General features: G+C 43.8%; 1 protein-coding gene across 1 annotated transcript in view; it reads left to right on the forward strand.

The window, feature by feature from the left end:
- Window positions 1-26816, forward strand: part of LOC311104782 (rap guanine nucleotide exchange factor 2-like) — a 139872-nt gene that overhangs the window by 74242 nt on the left and 38814 nt on the right. The window contains exons 5-6 of the mRNA XM_084146696.1: window positions 2121-2196; window positions 4441-4608. Coding sequence (XP_084002822.1) covers window positions 2121-2196; window positions 4441-4608 — 244 coding nt within the window. The remainder of the gene's footprint in view (window positions 1-2120; window positions 2197-4440; window positions 4609-26816) is intronic.

Genomic DNA, 26816 nt, shown 5'->3' on the forward strand with positions numbered 1-26816 from the left:
CACCGCCAAACCGGTCATGCTGGAGGATGTTGCAGGCAGCAGAACGTTCTCCACGGCGTCTCCAGACTCTGTCACGTCTGTCACGTGCTCAGTGTGAACCTGCTTTCATCTGTGAAGAGCACAGGGCGCCAGTGGCGAATTTGCCAACCTTGGTGTTCTCTGGCAAATGCCAAACGTCCTGCACGGTGTTGGGCTGTAAGCACAACCCACACCTGTGGACGTCGGGCCCTCATACCACCCTCATGGAGTCTGTTTCTAACCCGTTTGAGCAGACACATGCACATTTGTGGCCTGCTGGAGGTCATTTTGCAGGGCTCTGGCAGTGCTCCTCCTGCTCCTCCTTGCACAAAGGCAGAGGTAGCAGTCCTGCTGCTGGGTTGTTGCCCTCCTACGGCCTCCTCCACGTCTCCTGATGTACTGGCCTGTCTCTTGGTATCGCCTCCATGCTCTGGATACTACGCTGACAGACACAGCAAACCTTCTTGCCACAGCTCGCATTGATGTGCCATCCTGGATGAGCTGCACTACCTGAGCCACTTGTGTGGGTTGTAGACTCCGTCTCATGCTACCACTAGAGTGAAAGCACCGCCAGCATTCAAAAGTGACCAAAACATCAGCCAGGAAGCATAGGAACTGAGAAGTGGTCTGTGGTCACCACCTGCAAAACCAGTCCTTTATTAGGGGTGTCTTGCTAATTGCCTATAATTTCCACCTGTTGTCTATTCCATTTGCACAACAGCATGTGAAATGTATTGTCAATCAGTGTTGCTTCCTAAATGGACAGTTTGATTTCACAGAAGTATGATTGACTTGGAGTTACATTGTGTTGTTTAAGTGTTCCCTTTATTTTTTTGAGCAGTGTACTTATTATGGACACAGTATGCTTACATTATTAGCTATCTTTGTTATTATTTGTTGTTAAAGAGTTAATCAGGGTGATTTTTCCACAAATTGACAGGTATTTTCCTTTCCATGGTAGTAAGATCTTATCTATTTTTGCTAACTTTCTATTAAAATGTATTGAAGTGAGATCATTTATTTCCTTTGGGATATGTATTCCGAGTATATCCACATCACCATCAGAACATTTTATTGGTAAACGACATGGTAATGTAAAAATTGTATTTTTTAGTGATCCAAGATGTCCTAACAGACTTGCCAAAACGATAGTTTGTTAACAAGAAATTTGTGGAGTGGTGAAAAACGAGTTTTAATGACTCCAACCTAAGTTTATGTAATCTTCTGACTTCAACTGTACATACAGTGCGTTCGGAAAGTTTTCAGACCCCTTGACTTTTTCCACATTTTGTTACGTTACAGCATTATTCTAAAATTGATTAAATAAATGTTTTCCCTCATCAATCTACACACAATACTCCATAATGACAAAGCTAAAACAGGTTTTTAGTAATGTTTGGAAATTCTTCCATGACCCCTAGTTTGGGAACCGCTGGATTAAAGATAGGCTGCCATAAGTCAAATATTTTGTAAATGTGATGCCTATTCAAATGCGTTAGCATCAGAACTTGACAAGAAAAATGGCTTCTGCACAGCATATAAAAAATATATTCCAAACTGGTGGATATTTCCCAGACCACTATTTGAACATACTCAGTAACAAGAGTTTATCTTGAATAAATAATCAAGGAAAATCTTTTTGGGGATCATGATAATTTTGTAAATACAGTACAAGGGAGCCCTTGACTCAAATTTAGGTCTGAATGCATCATACAACTCTTGCAGTCTTGAATCTTCATCCAGCTCTGGGTTTTTTATTTATTTTTTTATTTACCCTACTCATAATTTCCATGGTTGCTGCCCCATTTCGAGACTTTTGGTTTTTCCACTTTAATATTCTACACCCCTCCTCACTGGAGAGTACACATACTGTACAGCCTGTGATGTCACCATGTAGACTTTTCCACTTGTGGTGTTTTTTTGTGGTGTATTTTTACTCGGAGGAACTTTAGAGTGAATCTTCATCTGTCTGTTCCATCGTTGGAACAGGAATAACAGGAATTCCAGATTGAATCCCAATGATGCCAAGTGAACGGCATTAAAAGTGCTTTTTCCTGCCCTAAACTCTTCTTTCTTCTCTCTGTACTTTTCTCTCTCACCAGTTTTGGAAAGCGTTCTGCAGGGAGCCTGAGACGCGGATGCGAGTGCATCGTTCTGGAACCTTCCGAGATGATTGTGGTGAGTCCTGCCGCCATTGCCGACTTTACCACAGTGGCGTCACATCAGGCAACAGCACACCACACTCACTTCATACGCTGATGTATTGGGATGGGTGGTTTACAAAAGACGCGACTTAGGACATGACTTAGCAATGACCTAGCATGTTTAATGAGGACTTTTACACCCCACCTAATTTAGGTGCCACAATTTTAGGTATACTTAAGGATCTTTATTTTCTATTTGATGTGGAGTAACATCAACTACAAGTAATGCTAGTGCTTCTGTTGACAAATGCATACATTCAGCTATAGTACTTGCAGCTGTTTTCTTGTTCACTGGGCACTCGCATACTTGGCTAAATGTAATGAATATAATAAAGTGCTGCAGTTATTTCCACAGTTATTTTTCACTCTCTCCAGTCAAAGGCTACAGTCAGTGATATAAAGTTTGACCCAGTTTTATGGTAACATCAAATGTTGGCACAGACCTTATAAAAAGCTAAGTTGAATACCAATCAATCCAGCTTTACCAGAACATAAAAGTAGCAGCACAATGCAAACTGCTGTCGAACAGGAGGCCTTGGAGGCGTGCTAAATCTCTAAAGATATGAAAGCCCACTGTCATTTTCTCTCGTGACGTGTGCGTGCACACACACCACACATAATCACACACACGCATGATCAATCACACACACATAATCAAGTGTGTACACAGACACACACATCACACACTACAATTTGACACAGATTCTATCACCTAAAAAAATCGCTCTGTTTCAATAGAGCAATCATACATAACCAGTTACATCATGTTACTGTTAACCACCAACTTTCCTACAGTATGGCTGCCACAAAGATATTCTCTGTAATCATAGTGTCCTATGAATGTCTACAATAATAATCATATAGATGGCACCTTTTTGTTAAATGTGGCTCCAAAAGCTAAGCTTCAGCTCTTCTAATAGCCTTCTCTCCTCCTCTCTGTCCTACTGTTGATCATTACCACTTCCTGGCATAGCCTCCGCTATTATGGGAACAACAAGCACCCTATAATTACTGGGAGGATGGCTTTGGGGTGCTATGCTACTAAGACACCAGCAGCTCTCGCTCTTAAGCCCCCAGTCTCCAACACATACTTAAAGTGATACACGCAAGCACACTTAAACTGATACACACGCAAACCAAACTGATACTCACACACCGACACATGCACTCAAACCGATACATACGCACTCATGCACAGTCAACACACGCACACTGAAACTGATTGATACACTCAAACCGAACCTATACACACAAACTGATACCCACAGCACATGCACTTTCTCTCTCCTCTCTCCAACACAACTCTCTCTCATCCACCACGGCTCCCCTGCCGTTGCCATAGCAGCAGTTGGTGAGAGAGAGGGAGAGAGGTAGAGAGATTTGATGTGTAATCCCAAAGGCTGAGTGCTGTGAAATGTGAAGCTGGAGTGAAGAAGCTTGTGAGGGAGCAGTGTGTGCCAACTGGAAATGCCTTAAATTTGTCATTCTAGCACCAGGCCTATGTCATCAGGCTACTGCACATGACTGTTAAGTATCAAGTCGTTCAAATGCTTTTTGTGAGCAGAGAAAATGCAATATTTTGCAGGCAGAGAACATGTATTTTTCTTGCTTTCTCCTCAACGGCAAGTTGTATTCATAAATTGAGGCCAGTTGTGCCATTATCCCATATTACGACTGTCATTTTGTGCCATTTCACGGGGCTGAGACTCCGGAAGGTGATTGACAGCAGGAGCAGAGTGATCATAAGGGAGGGAGGGCAGCATCTGACTGAATGACTGAACTCAAGACTGAATGACTGCATGACTGAATCTGAATCACATCAGGGCAAGGGGCTGGTATCTCTCCTTTTCTCCATCTCTCCTTCCATCTCTCTCTGTTTATGTTTCCCTTTATTTTCTATCTCTCTCACTCCATTCCTCCCCTCTCATGTTTTCTTTCTCTCTCTCTCCATCCCTCTCTTGAGCTCTTCCTCTGTTGTATCCCTCTTCCTTTCACACACTTCCCTTGCCAATTCTTTATGTACCTCTCTCTCGTTCCCCCTCTCCTGGAGTTGTGATAGCTCCCTTTGATGTCGGAGAGGAGTGTTGAGGCACAGCCCACACACGCTGCAATTTTTACGCAGTGAGAGGGGCAGGAAGAGGGGGAGGGAGGGAGGATGAGGGGATGAGGAAAATAAGAGACAGTCACTCCTTCCTTTCCTCCTACCCCATTTCCCCAGGTGGACTATATGGATGAAAATGAGGAGTACTTCCAGCGGCAAGCATCGCACCGACAGTCCCGCCGGAGGTTCCGCAAGATCAACCAGAAGGGCGAGCGGCAGACCATCATCGACACGGTGGACCCGTACCCCACCGGCAAGCCGCCCATAGCCAGGGGATACCATACGGTGAGTCACCATTTAGCTACCTGGCTCTTCCTCTGTTTAGTTAGTAACTAGGCTGTTTTGTGTTGCTGGACACTCATTTGGCGTCCAGTTTGTGTCGTTTGAGTTTCTGTGTTGGCCTAACTTACTCCTTACCTTGCCTCTGCTTGTGTCGGCTAACGTAGTCCTTGTCTTAGCTTGTCGGACGCTTTCCTATGTAGCCTACTAATTAGTACCTTATACCCTGGTCAGTGTAGCCTACTAGTTAGTACCTTACATGTATACCCTGGTCTGTGTAGCCTACTAGTTATTACCTTACATGTATACCCTGGTCTGTGTGCACCCTTGTTTCTACTTTGCTGTGCTGTATAGTTACATTGTTGTCAATGTACCGTGTTTGCTGTAGGCATGCTGTGCCTTGTTTCACCATTTATATTATTATTCTACCCTTCTGGGTACCTGTACTCAAAACGTATTGTTCATGCTGTGCACCCTTTTGCTATCCTCGCTGTAGGCTACCTTGTATATACCTTTCTCTACTCCCTCTTGTGCACCATTGCTACACCCTCACAGTTAGACCTTAGTAGACTATATATAGGCTATACCCTCCTGTGTCATCTTTGGGCCCTTTCTCTGAAACGAGTGCCTCTATGCAACACCCCCTAAACCCACTCCCTTTACATCTTTCCTTCACCCCATAACCCCTAGTGCAGGGGTACTCAACTCTTACCTTACGAGGTCCGGAGCCTGCTGGTTTTCTGTTCTACCTGATAATTAATTGCAGACACCTGGTGACACAGGTCTAAAGCAGTCCCTGATTAGAGGGGAACCATGAAAAAATGCAGTGGAACTGGCTTCGAGGTCCAGAGTTGAGTCTGAGGGCCCTAGTGCATATTTACTGTGTGTCCCCTATCGCTCCAGTCGGTGTCAGTGTGGTTGTTATTCTACACAGTGTAGCTCTAGGAATACCATTTAGTTGAAGGGAGAAGCTGTGTTGAGTCACCCACCAGGGGTTGATGTGGATGGTAATTATAGAGCCAGCTGGTTTCTCCAGAGAAATCAGCAGGAGGATGACTGGAAAGGAGAGAAGAGGAGAGTGAAGGGAGAGAAGAGAGCAGTCAGTGTGGAAGAGAGAACAGGGGTCCTTTTCATCATGTGGTCCCAAAGCTGTGCCTATCTTTATGCAAACCCCTCCCCCCAAAATATTCTAAAAGGGTAGCATGTGTGGAGATGGAGAATCTCTCTTATTTTCCAATGGAGCACACCCCATATTGCTATTCATGGGAACCCATGTTCACTCTCATGATGTGAACGCACCCCATGCCCCATGTTATTTTTCATGAGCCCCAGTTCTGCCCTATTTCAATCCATTCCTCCCATTTCTGTAATTCCCAAGGGATGGTGTCAACAAGAGTACCCTGGCTTGTTTGTAATATCATGGAATAATCTGGGTTTGCCGTACAAAGCGGAAACGCACCAGACGTCATCCACCCCCCCCCAACACTGCCTCCTAATTTCAGACTGGCTCTGGTTTTTACATAACAGGACACCCTGAACTTTCTCATGGCCTGACGACGCCTGTCACAAAATTCTAGTTCTCCTCAGAGGCCCTGTGGGAAGAATAAGTGGGGTGCCATGGTAACAAGTAGTCCCAAGTGGTGTAGAGTGCACTTGAAGTACAGTAGTGCGTAGAGGGAATAACTTCAGTTGAGACTATACTGCTGAGCGCATATGGGGAAAGCTGGATGGGCTGGGATGCTAAGCTGACATGTAGCACGCTAATCTCCCGCATTTGGAATGCCAGGCTGCGCTGGGATTTTCCTTCTCAAACCCTAAGGCGCATTTAGAGGTGAAAATGCACCAGGGAGATGCATTTGGCAGAGGAATAGAGGGAGAGCAGCGGAACAAGCCAAGAGCTTGGGTTTGTCTTCGTAACTCACATTTACATCCCTTTAAATCTCACTTGGTAGACATTCGGAAAAGGTGTATTGCATGGACATTGGTCTTGTGTATTGTAAGGACATTTTGTTTTGTGGGGTTATCCCATTTACAGCAAGGGGCCTTTCATTCAAGGTATCTATCTACCTATGATGACACTGATCCAAATATATCTGCTCTGTCTCCACTTTCACATTTTCTTCAATAAAATGTGTATATATATATATATATGTTGCCAATCATCTATGGTTGATAGGAGCATGCTTTATTGAAAACAATATACAGCACCCTCCCTTTAAGTGTGGGCCTTCCTTCAGTGGGGTCCATCCCCATTGAAGGCCCTCTAAGCAAAGAGATGGTCCCAAGCCTTTGTTCCCCCACCAGTGGACCTGATGTGATGGGATGTGACCAACATCTACTGTGTCTTACTACATTTTAACTGGTATACTGCCAATGGCATGCTAACCTAGCACTAGTGGTCTCCTTGGGACGTCTTGTTCTATGTGTAGCCCAATGTCCTGTTCTTCCCCTGAAAAAGACACTTCCATGGGCAAATACGTCATTAAATAATGGATAGTTGTCACTTGCCAGACATCCATTTTACCTCAGTCCTAGAAAGCAAAAAATTATGTGGTGCTTCACCAAATGAAAAGCCTAGAATAGCCTGGCTGTTACATAAGGCTAAGGCTAATAGCTTCAAAGGCAAAAGCCAAGCTACTGAAACAATAGCAACGCTAAAGGACAAGTTCCAAATGAAAATGCAGTTAAACAGACTTAAAAATGGACGTCAAATCAGCCATTGTGGTTTAGGCTATCTGTGAGCCCTGCAGCCGACGCTATCAGACATCTTAGAATGCATCACACACCGCCCGTACGCGCTCAGACGAGGTCAGCCACACTGACTGAGCCCCTTCTGTCCTCAGAATGGGCACCACCTATTCAGTCTGGCTCTCTTTTTATCCTATTTCTCCTTCTCCCTCTTGCTCTCTCTCTCTCTCTGTCTCTCTGTCTCTCTCTGTCTCTCTCGCTCTCTCTGTGTGTGTGTATTTATAACCACTCAAAATCTGCCGAAAAGGCCTGTAAACTAGTCAGTTTCCACATTTATACAATAAACCCTTTTTCCATAACGTTACCAAGCCAATTAAGAAGGAATATCGACGTAACTTGTAATGACGTTAGAAGCATTTTCATCAAAATAATTATTGCGAGCTATGATGTGGCCATAATAAAGGAATTTGAATATGTAAAATAAAATAAAAAAGAAGCCCTTATTAAACTTTCCAGATCATTTTCCATCAATGGATGTCAATTTAACTTGTTTGACTGCAATGCTTAAGCAATAAGGCAGGAGGGGATATGGTATATGGCCAATATACCATGGCTAAGGGCTGTTCTTAAGCATGATTCAATGCGGAGTGCCTGAATACAGCCGTTAGCCGTTGCTATTATAAACTGGTTAGCAACTTTATTAGAACAGTAAAAATAAATGTTTTGTCATTCCCGTGGTATACGGTCTGATATACCACTGCTTTCAGCCAATCAGCATTCAGGGCTCAAACCCAGTTTATAATTAAGCAATAAGGCCCGAGGGGGGGTATGTGGCCAATATACCACGGCTAAGGGCTGTTCTTAAGCACGACGCAATGCGGAGTGCCTGGATACAGCCCTTTGCCGTGGTATATTGTCCACATTCCACAAACCCCAGAGGTGCCTTATTGCTATTATAAACTGGTTACAAACATAATTAGTAAAAATAGTAAAAATATTTTTTTTGTCATACCCGTAGCATACTGTCGGATATACCACAGCTTTCAGCCAAAACAGCATTCGGGGCTCGAACAACCCAGTTTATAATTAAAAATATACCTTTTGGGCAGAATTACCATGATTCCATGTACCTGCACTAGCAACACTCAAAGCTCAGTAATATATTAAACTCAATCTGCATTCAGGGCTTGAACCACCCAGTTTATAATTGTAATTCCTTTTACATGTTTTTATTTTTTTATTTTATTTTTGGTCATTTAGCAGACGCTCTTATCCAAAGCGACTTATAGTTAGTGAGTGCATACATAAAATTTTTCATACTGTCCCCCCGTGGGAATCGAACCCACAACCCTGGCGTTGCAAGCGCCATGCTCTACCAACTGAGCTACATGGGATCCCTTGTATAATAAATCCCTTGAGCATATGCATAACAATAGAAAAATCCAACAGAAGAGTTTGATTGATTGATGAAAGTTGGACAGAGGATCTCCATCTGTGTGCAAGAAACACTTGGACGAACTTAAAAAAAACAAATGTTAGTCTATTTTCTGGCAATTGTGCCGTTATTATGTGCCAGATGTTAAGACTAAAAAACAGTTAGCTATAAATGGCCCATTTGCGAGATTGATATCAACTTTGCCATGGTTTGCTTAGCTAGATGCAGGTAGCCTATAGCCCCTGATTGGCCTACATCTAATTTCAGATAGCCTACAGGAGCCTAGGCAATGTAAGCTGAACAATTTAGCAGCTTGAATAGGCAACTGAAGATGGGGTTGTAATTTCAATCACTGAATGAAACGTTAATATGTGTATGAACTGAATATGCTTGTCAACAACAGCCAGTGTTTCTGTTTTTTTTTAACCTGTAGCCTAATCTGAATGACTATTATTGTCAGTCTAATGTGTTCTAACTAATCGACAATTGCGATAGAGCTTTCATAACTTCCAATTTAAAGCTACAACAACAATAAACTGAAGTTATAGGCTATTTATTAAATCCTTTTGCCAGCTCCAGGTCGGCTACACAAGTGGCCCAAATTGAATTGCATTCACTCCAGTGATAACATCGTTTCAACATATTTGTGTCAAATGGTAGCCTACAATAGCATATAAATGAATAGGCTACTTGATGGCCAACAGATGCAAACGTATCATTCTTCACATTTAATGTCAGTTTCATTGAGGACTGTTCCCTATAACAGAAGCACGATGGAGTTCCAAACCTTCCATTTCAAATGTACACTCGCACAGCCCCCTAGACCCAAGAACTGAGCATGAGTAAAACACTTCGCTTGATACCGTTTTCCATAAACAAAGTCAACATTAGAATGGAGTTTAAAACACCTCAGAGAGAATGTATCTAATGCGCCCAAAATAGTTTCAGTGCTTTGTCGATGTTATATCTTGATGCGCATCAGTTCTAGCGTGTTAATGTTTTATAGAAAAGGGGTTGGAAATGGGTGTCTCCATAATGACAATCTAAACACCTAGCTACAACTGGTAAAAGGTTGTCACGATAAGCATGCGTGCTGCTCCGTAGCCTCTCAATCACGCGACTCAGCCAATAGTGGACTAAGCTACCTGCTGTAGTGCTCTCTCAACATAAACACACACCCCTCCGGCGCCCTCCCCACTACTCACTCACTCACTCAGCAACAGCCTGGCTCACTGCCTGGTAGTCAGCAGCAGGTCACAGTGAAATCGATTTTTCTTTTTTAAGATTAATTCCAATGGCGGCTGCGGTGCAACTTAGAAGTAGCCCAAAAACCCACAACCTGCGACCAATACATTTTCACCCGCGATATCGTTTTCAAAGTAGCTCAATTTGTGGGAAAACCACAGACATGGCAACCCTGGGTTGGATGGTTTTATCTCTGTGATGATGGTGTTTGTCTCTCTTTCTTGCTCTCTCAATTTCTCTTCATCACTCTCTCCATTTTACCATCTTTCCCTCTCCACCCGAATGGATGAGCAAACCCTCTCTTTGGGGTCTGCCCGGTGGCTGCCAGTGTCTTGCCTAGGCCCTGAGCAGCTGTTCCCTAATTTCAATGTTGCGACGTACATGACCGGCGGCGGCCTCAGTGAATCAATGCCCCTCAGTTCAACCTCACCTCTCGCCTCCGTCTCTGTATCCAACCAACCACGGGTTCATTTGCGTCCGTGATTGGAGTTAATTGTTTCAATGTAAAATTGAAACTCCCCAGAGGGGACTGAAGTTATTGCGTCTAATGATAATTCCGAAACCGTTTTACCACAATATGGGCACTTATTTGACTGTGCCCTCGCTGAATGCAATTAGGGCTTTCTTGCAATTTCTCGATAATGTTTTAGTGTGTGTGTCTGTCTTTGTGTGTGTTGAGGCTGAGTGAGTCTTGGTATAAGGCCTCTTTAATGCCCAACCAGTGAAAGATAGCTTAGTTGTGATGCGAAACAGGTAAAGGAGGATGGAAGTGTTTGGCTCAATGAATAATGTACATGTTTGTGTGTTTCTACCCCTGCCCAACTGGCACAGGATAATGCTTTTTAACAGCTGTCCATTGCAGCTACTGAAGCGCCAGGCCTAATTCTCTCTCTTCATCACTGAGTGACGTGTGGCATGTTTAATAACTCCCATCTTCCTCTCTGCTTCTTCTTTTCATGCCGTTCATTTCATCCTGAATGCTCCCAGGAATGCATTAAAGCTCAGGTACTGTGTGTGTGTGTGTGTGTGTTAGTTAGCGTTAGAACAATGTATTTAAGTGTCACTCCACAATGATAAAATAATACAAAATTAAAACCACATTGTGGACCATTCAAAATGAGTTTTGACACACTAAAAACCATCATGGTCAAACATGGTACAGGTGTCATCTATAATACATTACATCTATACACATGTATGCATAAAACAAAAACAAAAACAAAAAAAGTGTGTGTTCGCTAACCTGTGCACTGCAGCTGTCTGTGCTAGTTCTATTTTTGTGTGTACATGATGTGCCTTTGTCTGTCTCTCACTTTCATGTCTGTAGGTAGCTTTACCTTTAGATAGACTTACATGCCTTTCATTTGATGGTGTCTGGAATGATAACGTTTCCCCCCCCCCTTTATCCCTAACAAGAGGACAAAAATGCATTTTTTATTTTTTATTATTGAGACATGAATTGGAAAAGCAATTGTGGTTGTATAGAGTTTCAGAATTTCACATCTGAATATGAGTCTCTAACCTGATATGTTAAACAGCAAATGTAAATATGTTAAGTTAGAGATACAACGTGAACATGGAATATGGTCGTAATCACATAGCCTACAGTGCAGTGAGCATGATAGTGAGGATTGCCTTACCATTTTAATGATTATAAACCGAGATAATGAGCGCAATTTAATTGTTGGAGGAACATTGAATCTCAACCGCTGAACAATGTTAGAGTGCTGTTCAAGATGGTAAAATCAGAAGCCAATAATACATGTTAATTCTGCTGTTACTTTATATCTGGGTTTAGACAATCATGATCCAATCCAAACCAATAAGTGGGTTTGTGAAGTTTGACAAAAACAAAAACAATTATTTTGCAGTATCTGAGTGCGTTTTAATTGATGTGTGATTGGGTTGAGGTTTTTCCAGTTTTTATCTGTGAACATTGCTGTGTTGACTATACAGTACATGAACCCAAACCATGAGTTGAGTAGCCTTCAAGACTATTCGTTCTTGCATAGTAAAATGCTTTAGTGAAGAAGGGTGAATCCATTTGAATTCAATCACTTTTTGACAGCATCCCTTTTGATTTAAACAAAACTTTCCATACATGTTTGCACATGGAAGACGTGGTCAGAAAGTGACTTTTTTTTTGGATCTGAATGCCAAAACATTCAGGAGTTAGTTTACCCATTTTGGATATCCCACCATACCATGAGACATCATGTCTTCATCACTGGAAAAGATGAACGGTTGAGTTTTATATAATTTAAAGGCTTAGTGTATTTTATTCTTGAAAAATTGTTTATTTATAAGAATTGACATTTTTAAACCTTTAACGTCATTTATCTAAAAACACGTAAACATGTTAGCATATGTTATTGCTTAGACCCTATTTCATGTGTGGTGTTTGTTGTGCCCGCCATCGGTTGAGACACAGTATACTCTTGAATACAGGGTGGGTGTCATTTCAATCATATAAATAGAATGGACCTATCCCTTCAGACCACTGCAATTTAGCTCGTACACCATTTGACATTTTCATTGAATTTACATTTTATCTTCTAATTGCTACCACAAAGATCCACCCACCAGTCCACCCACCGTCGAATGTCAACTTAAATAGTCATGCCTATTCTGTTATCCATCTTTCTATGATTTCAATAGGTTTACTATTGAGGATTGACAGTATGATTTAAAACAACAGATAATCCCATTCATGTTAACATTCTCTGATGTGTGGACCTCCAGCCATCTTTATTGTACCATTTGAAAGTTGACATTTTGATTTTATTCCCATTGTATTACATTTATCAGCCAAAACATGTATTCAAGACCATGTTGTCTTAACCAATGGTTGGCACAACACAAAATGTGTATCTGAAAAAATATATATGAGTTTACGCGTTTTTGCATAAAGTTTAAAAAAGGAAATCATTTTTATGTATAAAAAAAATCTCCAGAAAATATATTTTCGGGATGGAAAAACCATATAAATAGAATGAATAGAATGTACTTGGAACCTCTAACTCTGGCAATAGATGCGGTAAAGGGGTCAATGGAACGCAGACCGTTCCATTGACCAGATAGGCGCACATTCAACAAATCTGAAATAACAAAGTTTCATCCATCATGATTTATGTATTGTAGCAGGGCCACGATGTTGTTACTTAAGTCCGATTTGGATATATTGGGCTGTTTTCGCTGCATAACATTTAGAAGTTTTCCCTTTACCGGTTTAGAAGAAGTGACTGCTAAATGCTAACTCTTGTTCGTATAAGCTGGTTAACATAGCTAGCAAACAGAAATCGGTAGTGGTAGTCAGTCGTTTTTAACTGTCACTATGACACAAATATTTGTTGGGGTTGACATCCATACAAGCATTTAACTCCAATTTTTACCTCAATGAAATACACATATAAACAATAGCCTAAATGTTGGCTATTTTTGCTGGGAGGAGATTCGGGATCTTTCGAACGGCCCTTTCCCCCACGCATTTCCATGGCAATTCCATTGTTTTGGTCGAGTTCGATTGATCCCTTTACCGCATCTATATACTTATTTTTTTTGGAACCATTATTTTACCAGGTAAGTTGACTGAGAACACATTCTCATTTACAGCAATGACCTGGGGAATAGTTACAGGGGAGAGGAGCGGGGATGAATGAGGCAGTTGGAAGCTGGAGATGATTGTGGCCTTGACTGGTAAACTATTTGACTGGTAAACTCATGGTTACACTCTCAATGGCTGCCTTGTATTGTGATGCAATAATTCCCATGGTAGTGTAGAATGTTCATTCAAATGATGCTAACTGATGTGGCTCATGCAATGGAATGTATTTTTTGTAATGTCAGTTGAGTTGTTGAGCTAGCAGTATATATTTTATTTAAGTGATAATGCCTGAGAAGCCAGTGTTTGGAGGATATATTGGCACGGGTGTTGTTAGGCCCAAGACGAAGTCACCGGCTTCGAGGGCATTATCACTTTTATACAATGGGTTACCAACATGGTGATGAGACAAGATCGTAATTGGATCGCAATTGGATATCACGAAATTGGGGAGAAAAATGGGGTAAAAAAATAAGTTATTTTGATGAATTTATTCATGCTATTTCATCCTTCCACAAGATATAGTCCTGACACAAATCTAGGTTTGCTACCCAAGCCGGCTGGTAATTTGTTCTATCAGTTCGGTTGCTAGAGACGCGACCCAGTCGTTCAGTCTTTTTGTTCTGTATCTATGGACGTGACCCAGTCGTTCAGTACGGCAATGTTCCATTGCCGTACTGTCTGGCAACCTTCTTATCCTTTGCTTGCTAGCTAGCCATCTACGGCTAACTTATAGTCACGTCAAAAAGTGCTGCCAGAATAACAGCAAAGTAGCTGCATTGCATTTGTTTAAGCTGTTTTCTAGTGACATTTATTTGGATACATCCGTAACAATGAGCTAATGAGGCGCGATTTCGCATAATGTATTCACTCATCAGGACACTGTTGTTCAGAGGAGCTAGCCAACAACACAGCTAGCACAATCACTTCAAACTGAAACTAGAAAGACTGCAAAGTAGCTGCACTTTTTTCAATTGACATTTCTTTGTATATATCCATAAAAATTATGCCAGCTGATTCATGATTTCGTCTGGCTGAGAAACGCTTCCTTTCCTGTCTGTCTCATCCCGACTCCCGACACGTTCATTACTATGGGACAGCTGGAGATTGAATTTGAATATTGAAACAATGTTGCAAATGTCGGAGAGACAGACAGCAAGGTTTATACAAATCTCCACTGTTGAAAACGAAATGTTAGTCTAAAAGAAATGTGAGATAATGTCTAGATGCTTTTTATAGTGGAGATCAAGTTTATAACTTGCCTGCCTGGGCTGATGAGACAGTGGATTGCACAGTCAGATGGAACAGAGTAAATAGGCATTTTAACGTCATAGATTTAGCGTGTGGTAACTTGTGGAATAGACATTGGCTTGAATGCAGTTTTAACGAATCAGCATTCAGGATTAGACCCACCCGTTGTATAATTTATTATGTTTGAACAAAAGAACATAGCATTAGCCATAGCAAAATGCAGAGTTGCAGGAAATGTGCTTTAAAACTGCAAAATGTTCTCTCAGCTCCATGGCAGAATATGTAGAATCGCATGAAATTAGCTTTAAAACGTCTAACATTTCTCTCAGCTCCTTGGAGAAATTTGCAGAATTGTAGGAAATTAGTAAAAAAAATCCTAAAATGTCACTACACTTCCAAAATTGTTCTCTACAATTCAGCTGCTCCGAAGGGCCGACCGCCCCCATTGTCATGCCCCCTGCCACGGCCACTACCTAAGCCCCTTTTTGATCCAGAAAAAACCCTGATATCAGCCATTTATATTTTCCAGTGATGGATGTCTCATGGTATGGTGGGGTATGCAAAATGGGTCAACTTTGAGCACCTTTATCTCTTGAATATTTTCGCATTCCGGTCCAAAAAGTCACTTTGACACTTCTACAATGGGCAAATATGTATGTAAGGTTTCATTCAAATCAAAAGGGATGCTGTCAAAAAGTGATTGAATTCAAATGGATTTACCCAGAACAGTGTGTTTGTGTTACCCAAGCTGGCTATTGCTTTAGATTGAATACCACTCCTTAAATATAGTATCCTCAGGTACTCTATCAGATGTTCCGATACTCCAGTATTCTCATATCCTGATTTGACTCCAGGATGCTGCTGGCTCCGGACGAAATCGGATTAGAGATGGTGAAAAAATAGGAGTGCTAGGTGAACATTCAGTTCAGAGATGAATGAGAGCGAGAGAGATGAGTGAGACGAACCTGTCAGACACGCCCGTGGAAAAGCAGGGGTCCTATTTTTAGAGCTGTCCTTTGTGGTGGCCTGTTCTGCTGTGTCTAGGTTCAACTGCTGCATGGATACAAAAGCCCCAGGTTAAAAGGATTTACACAATATCATAGAGACACACAGAGACGGATCCAACCACTTGCTTCTGTAATGACCGACCAGGGAGAACACATCTTCAATTTATTTTTTGCTGGCTATGTAAGGAAGTTATGGTAAGGGGGCACTTTATCCTCATGTAATCATAACAGTTTTGAACGGTCACAATTCCCATGATAAGCATGTATAGATTGTTATGTAGCCTACATTTGTAACTATTGATTTGCATGAAAACTGTTGTCCTAAACATGGACTGATTTGGCATTCCCTCATATCACTGACTGTTGGGAAGAGTTTGAACTTCCAAAACAACAGTGTTGAGTAATATGCTTACAGACATTTGAAGAATAGTAGAACGAGTAGGCCTATGGAGGGAAATTGGCTCTAGTAGGGGTCATATCATGCCATCTAATCTCCCTCACTGTCCCCTGTCTCTGTCAACATTGGACGATGACACCAGCATATTGTGCCTGTTTTGTGACTTTCTCGGTACTCTTCTGCTCCTTACTCAATCTCATGTAGTCAGTCAGTCACACACACTGTCTCAGTTTTGACGGGTGAGATGAAATGTTATGCAGCCAATATAATGGGGAGGTTGAATATTCTGTGGTGTTCACCAAGCCACATTCATTTCCAGGCTTAAACACTTCAACTACCGATCTTGTTATTACATGGACCTTATTGTACAACACTCAGACCCACTTTCACATGTTCCAATGGCCATCAATCATACCCTCGGTCTGCAAAATGTATCTGTTAAACGACCAAACACCTCACCGTGGCCCTGACACACATCTTAAAACAGAGGCATCTCCACCTATCCTCCAGGGCCCGGTTTCCCAATAGCGATGTAACTTAGGCTTACGACTGTTTTAACGATGCATCGTTCCAACAACGGCCGAAGATGTAACATGCATTTCCCACTCAGAGAGCGTTCGCTAAGTGCATCGTTGGAGCATGTGTCGATACTCATAGGTTCAAAAGAAAGGAAGCACTGCTCTCAGATCAGATTTCAACATTCAAATATTACCTTAACATTAGAATTATTCCATAATACTAGAGAGATATTATCACCAATATGGCTGCAAATATTGAGGCAGCTTATTCTAATGTTTGGCACATAATTGCGTTGTTACACATCATAAAATACTGTACATACATACAGTACCAGTCAAAAGTTTGGGCACACCTACTCATTCCTGGGTTTTTCTTTATTTTTACTGTTTTCTACATTGTAGAATAATAGTGAAGACATCAAAACTATGAAATAACACATATGGAATCATGTCGTAACCAAAAAAGTGTTAAACAAATCAAAATATATTTTATATTTTAGATTCTTCAATGTAGCCACCCTTTTCCTTTGATGACAGCTTTGGACAATCTTGGCATTTTCTCAACCAGCTTCACCTGGAATGCTTTTCCAACAGTCTTGAAGGAGTTCCCACATATACTGAGCACTTGTTGGCTGCTTTTCCTTCACTCTGTGGTCCAACTCATCCCAAACCATCTCAATTGGGTTGAGGATGGGTGATTGTGGAGGCCAGGTCATCTGATGCAGCACTCCATCACTCTCCTTCTTGGTAAAATAGCCCTTACACAGTCTGGAGGTGTGTTGGGTCATTGTCCTGATGGGATGGCGTATCGCTGCAGAATGCTGTGGTAGCCATGCTGGTTAAGTGTGCCTTGAATTCTCAATAAATCACAGACAGTGTCATCAGCAAAGCACCATCACACCTCCTCCTCCATGCTTCACGGTGGGAACCACACATGCGGAGATCATCCGTTCACCTAATCTGCGTCTTACAAAGACACGGCGGTTGGAACCAAAAATCTCACATTTCCACTGGTCTAATGTCCAGTGCTCGTGTTTCTTGGCCCAACCAAGTGTCTTCTTCTTATTGGTGTCCTTTAGTAGTGGTTTCTTTGCAGCAATTCAACCATGAAGGCCTGATACATGCAGTCTCCTCTGAACAGTTGATGTTGAGATGTGTCTGTTACATGAACTCTGTGAAGCATTTATTTGAGCTGCAATTTCTGAGGCTGGTAACTGTAATGAACTTATCCTCTGCAGCAGAGGTAACTCTGGGTCTTCCTTTCCTGTGGCGGACCTCATAAGAGCCAGTTTCATCATAGCGCTTGATGGTTTTTGCGACTGCACTTGAAGAAACGTTCAAAGTTCTTGAAATGTCCCATATTGACTGACCTTCATGTCTTAAAGTAATGATGTATTGTCTTTTCTCTTTGCTTATTTGAGCTGTTCTTGACATAATATGGACTTGGTCTTTTACCAAATAGGGCTATCTTCTGTATACCATTCCTACCTTGTCACAACACAACTGATTGGCTCAAACACATTAAAAAGGAAATAAATTCCACAAATTAACTTTTTACAAGGCACACCTGTTAATTGAAATGCATTCCAGGTGACTACCTCATGAAGCTGGCTGAGAGAATGCCAAGAGTGTGCAAAGCTGTCATCAAGGCAAAGGGTGGCTACTTTGAAGAATCTCAAATATAAAATGTATTTTGATTTGTTTAACACTTTTTTGGTTACTACATGATTCCATATGTGATATTTCATAGTTTTGATGTCTTCACTGTTATTCTACAATGTAGAAAATATTACAAATAAAGAAAAACCCTTGAATGAGTAGGTGTCCAAACCTTTGACTGGTACTGTACATACATGTTGTATAGGTTAAACTTTCCAGTTGCACTGACTCACCCAATGATGATGAAGCGTAGGCTGCTCACAGTTAATGGCCGATGCGCTCATGCCTATAGCCTATCTCAAGATAATCTACTTTGAAAAACAGTGCTGTTCGCTCAGAATTGCTCAAAAGGTGAGAAATAAATGTTGCTTCTATAGACAGATTAGTATTTTCAGCAGTAGGCATTTATTTGCTTTCCAAACTGTACGTTTTTCTCGTGATTTGTATTTAGAAATTTGCAAAAGGCAAACTGACAGCCACAACCAACCATAGAAATATAATCAATAGATGGCAGTTCCCATTCAAGTCAGGACTGGCAGCCATTGCTAGTGTACCCCTGATTTTAACAGTCAATTTGCCAGGGTTATAGGTTCCAAAACCATTCTATGGATTATATGTCTATGGCCATAACGCAACAAGTGGTTCTATATTTGGTGCGCATGCTGCCCAAATTGCGGCCTTCTCGAATGTTAGTGCTTGTGATAAAACTTCACCCACAGAATCTATTGATCCTCTGTGGCTAAATTATGCTCTCTGGTGTAGTATTTTGAATGATTTTATTTGTCTGTTCAGACAGGAGTAATATAGTTTTTGAAATAAATATTATTTCTATAATTTTGGGGAAATTACTTCAATTTCAGGGGATGCTGCAGCATCTCCAGCACCCCTACTTCCCGCAGTTATGGCCTTAAGATGCTTTTGGGAAACCAGACCCTGGCTGTTTTGACACCGCTTACTTGCCCTACATCCTGGGAGGAGTCTGAGCCCATTATTTCAGGCCTTTCCTCTCCCTCTTCCTGGTCCTCCCCATCCCTCTCCTCATATTGTCTGTATCAGAAAAGTTGATGAAAACAAAAATGTTTAAAGATTAGGCATAAGGTTAGCACTGTGGTTAAGATTAGAGTTAGGTTTAAAATCAGATTTTAAAAAGATAAATTGTAGAAATAGGCAGGGTTTAATTATGACTTTGTGGCTGTGGTAACCTTGTTTGGCTCGGAAAGCCTCTCCAATTCCTGCCCGGACAGGAAATGTGCCCACGCCAACTCGTGCCAACAGCAACACAATACCTTGATACCTCTTGAACTGGCATAGGTGGCGTGGGAACAGCAGTGTCAGGAAAGAGGCGTGAGCCCCTTTTATTTCCCCACAGGAAGTCGACCCTAGAGGAGGAGATGGTAGCAGGGTATTAGCAACTTATTGATATGCACAGTCTGCTATTTAACAAGGCTCTAGACTCTCTCACGTATACTAACATTAGGAATTACACCGTCATGATCGGTATTGGTGTCACGTTCGCTTAAGGAGGACCAATGCGCAGCGTTGAATGCGTACATATTATTTATTAAACAGATCCCACGATCAAAACAACGAACGAAACGTGAAGTCCTTCGATACACACAAACCAAAAGGAACAAGAAACCACAAACCAAAGTGAAAAGACCGATAGTTAAATATGGCTCCCAATCAGAGACAACCAGCTGACACTCGTTGCCTCTGATTGGGAGTCACTCAGGCCAACATAGATATACAAAACATAGACTTACACACCCTGGCTCAACATAACATAGTCCCCAGAGCCAGGGCGTGACAGTACCCCCCCCCCCCCCCCAAAGGCGCAGACTCCGGCTGCGCCAAACAACCACAACAGGGGAGGGACCGGGTGGGCACTCCGCCTCGGCGGCGGATCCGGCTCCGGACATGACCCAGGCACGGGTTGTGCTGGACTGACGACGCACACCCCTGGCTTGATGCGTGGAGGAGGAACGGGCCGGACCGGGCTGACGAAGCGCACCCCTGACTTGGTGCGGGGAGCTTGGATGGGCCGGACTGGGCTGGCGACGCGCACCACTGGCTTGGTGCGGGAAGCTTGGATGGGCCGGACTGGGCTGGCGACGCGCACCACAGACTTGGTGCGGAGAGCAGGAATGGGCCGGACCGGGCTGGCGACGCGCACCACCGACTTGGTACGGAGAGCAGGAACGGGCCGGACAGGGCTGACGACGCGCACCACAGGCTCGGTGCGAGAGGCAGGAACAGGCCGAACCGTACTGGGGACACACGCCACTGGCCCTATGCAGGGATCAGGAACGGGCCGGACCGGACTGGTAATACACCCCAGTACCTCTCGCCGTGCCTCCACACTTTCGCTCTCCTCTGTGACCAGTGGCCCCCTTAACCTGGCGGCCTCCTCTGCACACCCGCTGGACCGCTCCATCGCGGCCTCCGGCTGCCCCGTCGTCCACGTCGTGAGCCCCCCCCTAAAAAAATTCTGGGGTTCTCTCCTCCCCGTGGACCAGGCCTCCCTAGCTCTCGCCAGACTCTCGATCCATTGCTTCATAGACCAGCCTCTCTCCTCTTCACTTAGCGTGGCCCAGCCGAAACTCCTACTCCCCTGATCCCAGGTCCTTCCTCTCTCCTCTTCACGCTGCTTGGTCCAGTTTTGGTGGTTTCTTCTGTCACGTTCGCTTAAGGAGGACCAATGCGCAGCGTTGAATGCGTACATATTATTTATTAAACAGATCCCACGATCAAAACAACGAACGAAACGTGAAGTCCTTCGATACACACAAACCAAAAGGAACAAGAAACCACAAACCAAAGTGAAAAGACCGATAGTTAAATATGGCTCCCAATCAGAGACAACCAGCTGACACTCGTTGCCTCTGATTGGGAGTCACTCAGGCCAACATAGATATACAAAACATAGACTTACACACCCTGGCTCAACATAACATAGTCCCCAGAGCCAGGGCGTGACAATTGGCAGGCTGGTAGCGTCCGTTTTAGCTGCTTTGGTTAGCTTGACTGATGCTAATCGCTTAGCTAGTTAGCTAGCTTAATCGGTTTTATATTAGTTGTTGAAATAATCAACAGTGTTGCAAAACTAGAGAGAAACCGAGATTTAGAGCCAGGCATAGTATATATTGTATTATGTGCTATTGTCCTATTTTAGAAATGGCCAATGCTACCCAATGATAAGAGCATTTGCATTGGTTAACCTTTGAAATGTGTCATTTCAGTGGTTTAACTGGCTCTGGCGGTATCTGGCGAGGTGTTAGTACCGGTATTTGCTTTGACTGGTACATATTGACTTGTAGGAAGATGCAGAGGGGGAGAGAGGAAGGTTTGAGCTCTTAGTCTTTGTACTGATGTCCAGCTACTAGACTGTGTGTGAGTGGGAAAGGCCATGTCAGATTTGCTGTTTATAGTAACTTGATGGATTCACAATATAGTTATCCTTGATACAGTAGCCTTGTGGAATAGACTGGGTTTTTAATTTGGCACTTTCTTTTGTCCTAATTTTCTCGTTTTCTTTGGTTCATCGTGTGCAGTCGTGCTAGTAATAAAACTAACTGTAAATTGCTTTTATCTAAAGACAGTAAATGACTATTGCTTTTATGTGCTTGTTATGTCTGCCTACAGCATGCACCTGTGTATGTCTGTACACATACATGTGAGTTTGCTTTTATCTTCCCTACCGTGGTAATGAACTTTTTACGACCCTAATGCTATGCATCCCGAGCCCATAATGTTTGGAATAAACTTATAGCCACAGTGGTTAGCAAAGAACAATACAAATGGCTGATGTCGAAAGGCTTACCGGCCCCCTCAATTGAATCTGAATCCATTAATGTTACGCTGCACTAGGATTGTTACATCAGTGTTACAATCAACTAAAATCAATGCGCCCCTGCCTTTCCTTTGCATTTAGATTGAGGTTGTTCAGCAGAATGTCAACCCCATAGTCTATGTCCCAAATAGCACCCTATAGGCCCTGGTTTAAAGTAGTGCACTATATAAGGAATTGGATGCTATTTGGGACCGAGCCATAGTCTCGTTGTCGCTGGGAAGCATTGAAGCGCGACCAAGCGTGTCTGGCTGTGGTCCCCAGACACGACCCCCCGCCCCCACCGCCCCACTCATTGCCGTGGTGATGTAATGACATAATGATGCCCTGGTCCCCTGACGATTGTTGCCAACAATGCTAATGACACCGTCATCAGCACCAGAAGCAAACACCTGAGCTTGTTTTGGTGATGCATTATATCATCGCCTGGGGCCTAGAGAGGGTGATGGGAATGATGTCACAGTGGGTATTCTCATGTTCCATTGGTCGGATGGAGGCCGGCCAGCCAATAATAAATACAACCCCTGCTTTGGAGGCATTGTCTCTATTACCGCAGTAGTTATAGAGTGTATATGTGAACAAATAGCCCTCTCAAGCACGACTCAATACACACAACGTGTAAATGTAGTGTATACTATTCCATTGACCTACATTGATCTGCATCAGAGAGCCATATATAGATATACTGTACATACGTATGTTCAGAAGTTGTTGTTTTCCTATCCAACACTGCAATAAGAATCACTCTAGGTCACTTTGCCACAACCCATCCAAGGCTAATGTAAGGATGGTGTAAACAGAAAAGTTGCAAATCTGAAGGCAGCACCGGCAACACATACATTATATATACAAAAATATGTGGACACCTCTTCAAATTAGTGGATTTGGCTATTTCAGCCTTACCCGTTGCTGACAATTTCCATAGACAAACATTGGCAGGAGATTGGCCGCGAAGTGGTAGGCCACACAAGCTCACAGAACGGGACCGCCGAGTGCTGAAGCGCGTAGCGCGTAAAAATAATCAGTCCTCGGTTGCAACACTCTCTACAGAGTTCCAAACTGCCCCTGGAAGCAACGTCAGCACAAGAACTGTTCGTTGGGAGCTTCATGAAATGGGTTTCCGTGGCCAAGCAGCCGCTCACAAGCCTCAAGTCACCATGTGCAATGCCAAACGTCGGCTGGAGTGGTGTAAAGCTCACCGCCATTGGACTCTGGAGCAGTGAAAAAGCGTTCTCTGGAGAGATGAATCACGCAGTCCAACGGACGAATCTGGCGGATGCCAGGAGAACGCTACCTGCCCCAATACATAGTGCCAACTGTAAAGTTTGGTGGAGGAGGAATAGTGGTCTGGGGCTATTTTTCATGGTTTGGGCTAGGCCCTTGAGTTCCATTTGAAGGGAAATCCTAACGCTACAGCGTACAAAGACATTCTAGATGATTCTGTGCTTCCAACTTTGTGGCAACAGTTTGGGGAAGGCCCTTTCTGTTTCAGCATGCCAATGCTCCCGTGCACAAAGCGAGGTCCTTACATTGTTAGTGTAAAAAAGCGATTTGTCTTTGACGGTCATTGTAGGAACACTGCTTGGTTTTCCTATTTGCCCGTTGGGGCTTTGATTCTCATTTGAATTACCAGTTTATTATTGTGCCACTTGGAGATAGTAATATCAGCTCCGAGTCACTCGGCTGCCTATTGTTCATTGTTTTGTGACGCGTCCCAAATGGCACCCTATTCCCTATATAGTGCACTACTTTTGACCAGGGTCCATAGTGATTATGTAGGGAATAGGGTGCCATTTTGACACAGCCTTTTATTGCCCTTTAAGCAATTGTTCGCTGTGCCTTTTGTCATTTAAAGCGCTGTTCTTCTCATATCTCAGTGTCCGTCACCAAGCCTGGCCCACTGGCCTCATATCTGACTGGGGCCCTTTGTGTTGCCAATAACCAGAATCCCCTAGGGCAGGGTTCCCTAACTGGTGGCTATTTGGCCCACCAAGTTTCCTGGAGGGGGGTGGGATTTGTTCCAAAGTATTCCCACTCATAATAGAGAGATGCACAGTATGTGATTGTGTACAAATGTGAGCAAGGTTTGAAATTAATATTAATAATATATCCGTTTGGGCTTCTTGCAGTCCATTTGCAGTCTACAAATTATTTGTAATTATATTCTGGCCCCCTGACCATCCGCTCAAGACAAAATCGGCCCCTGGCTGAATCTAGTTGTTGATCCCTGGCCTAGGGGAATGGGCGTCCCCTGTACACACACACACACACACACACCATGCACGTATGCACACATGCACTCATCACCCAGTGGTATATTGTGAAGGGTGGTTATGGTGTGTGTGTCCGTGCGCGTGTGTGCGCTTGCGTGTCATCATTTGAAAGATCCATCAGCCCTGTCTGTGATGTGATACCACAGCCCATGCTTGATGGGGGCCTACTCTGGGGAGAGGAGTCGGTGACTAGATGGCTACTGTCTCTGACACAAATGTGTGCCCCCCCCTCCCCCTGTCTCTCTCTCTCTCTCTCTCTTTCTACCTCCTCCATCTTTCCGTGTCTCTATGCTTCTGTCGCCACAGCAACCACCAAAGGCCCCGTGGGGGCGAGTCATGCTCAGTCGCCGTGGTTACTATACTCCAGCCGCGTGACAGCGGTGACATCATTGTCATACCGATTTAAGTCGAACGCCGTTCGTCTCCATAGCCATTTTATTACCCACTGTCTTTGAGCAAGTCTTTATCAGGCCCACCTTTCCTCTTTTCTCCTCTCTCACTGAAGAGGATGCGCCCCCCTCTCTCTCCCTCTCTCGCATTCTGTCTACCACCCAGGAAATTGCTTTCCTGGTTCCGTTACCATGCCAACTGGCTGCAGCCGCCGTCCTCCCGCTGAAGTGAGCGTGATAATGGCATTATTCTCGCTGGGCTCGCCGCCTCTCTCCTCCCTTTCTCCCTAGTATCCTTTTGATTTCTCTCAGCGTTTTGCTCTCCTTTGCGTCCTCCATCCCTCTTTTTCTCGATCTCCCTGTGTATCTGTTTGTCTGACTCCAGCTAGCCTATTCATCCTTTATCCCTCTATCTCTTTTTAAGCCGTGTAGACTGTGTGAGTAGAACAGCAGGCACCACCGGCTGCTCTCTCAGCATCAGTGAGGAAGGGAGGTCCCTATTCAAGCCCCCCCCCCACCCCCATCTCTCCCCAATACACACACTGACACACACACGTCCCCGTGCTTTGGTCCACAAATTAACCGAGAGTAGTGTTAACAAAGCCAGGATCGTGGTGGCTGTGGCTCCTAGGTCTCAGACTAATCTAATGGAGCGTAAAAGCCGAGTCGTTGCGTGCGCGTAGGCGTGCTTGTTTGTGACAGCCAGCCTACCATCGGCAGCGAAAGAGAGCAGAGCAGGGAGGGAGAGGTAGGATGAGGGAGCGAACGTGAGTGAAAGTGCTGTCAGCCATTTTAGCCTTTTCCCCCCCTTATTTTCCTGCCGTATTATCCACACACCGGAGTTCACTGGAGGAGGAATCTATCTAATTGGCATCAGCGTAAAAAGAAAACGCACGACGAGCATCCTCAGTCGATTTTTTTTCTCTCCCTCTTCCCTTTTATCCATCCCTGTGCTGCAAGACCATAGCGGGCGCTGGGCAATGCAGGCTGGGCTGTTCTCTCGCTGGAGTTAAACCCCGATGCAGGGCTGCTGGTGCGTCTGAAACCGAAGCCGGCTTCATTCAGCATCACCCCCTCTCTTCCCAGAACGAGAGACAGCCCGGTAGATAGCTGAGAGAGGGGAGGAGGAGGAGGAAGATGGGGGAGAGGCGCGCTGTAGCATAGAGAGCTGGACTCAGGATGTTACATTTTAGCCCGGTGTATATTGTATAATTATGAAACCATTAGCAACAGCAGCCAGCCATGGAGTCCCGAGCCAGCAAGATAAAAACCCGGTAAGTGTCGACGTGTGCATTTATTTTTTGCTCTATGACCCGATCTCTGGATATGATTAGCTACCCTATAGTCTAATGGATGCTCATCAGGTTTCTCTCAAGCCGCGCTTAGATGAATGAATACGCCGGGCCCAGCCCATTAGGCAATAGCCCAGCGCCAGACAGGAGCGCGGACGTCTTGAATCACAACCTTATTTATCCGTCAGTCCGTGTAGCCTGTGTGTCAGCAGTGTTGTAGGCTAGTCACCACGGCCATGTGCTCGCTGTCACACGCTCCCGTTGCAAGGCGGGTGGAATGGTTTACAACCGTGACTCGAGAGTATCTGGGTTCCTCATTAAGTTTTACAAGGCACTTACGAGACAATAATTTGATTGCATCTTTCTGCACGATGCGCCCTTATAAAAGAAAGGTTAGCCGACGTCTTGTGCAAATGCAATACAGGTGTCGTAGATCATATTTTTTTGCAAGGGTGGGTGTGTTGTGACGTGCGGTTTGATGGAGGCAGCCTTGTGTGGGGTGCTGTCCATGGTGCTAGTAGTGACAGCCAGACTAGAGACAGCGATCAGGCAGACATTTGTAGGCTACTGAGTGGTCTGCACATGAGCTGTAAATGAATTGATTGGCTGTCA

This window comes from Coregonus lavaretus, assembly GCF_964263955.1.
Source record: "Coregonus lavaretus genome assembly, chromosome: 29".
In the NCBI taxonomy this organism is placed as follows: domain Eukaryota; kingdom Metazoa; phylum Chordata; class Actinopteri; order Salmoniformes; family Salmonidae; genus Coregonus; species Coregonus lavaretus.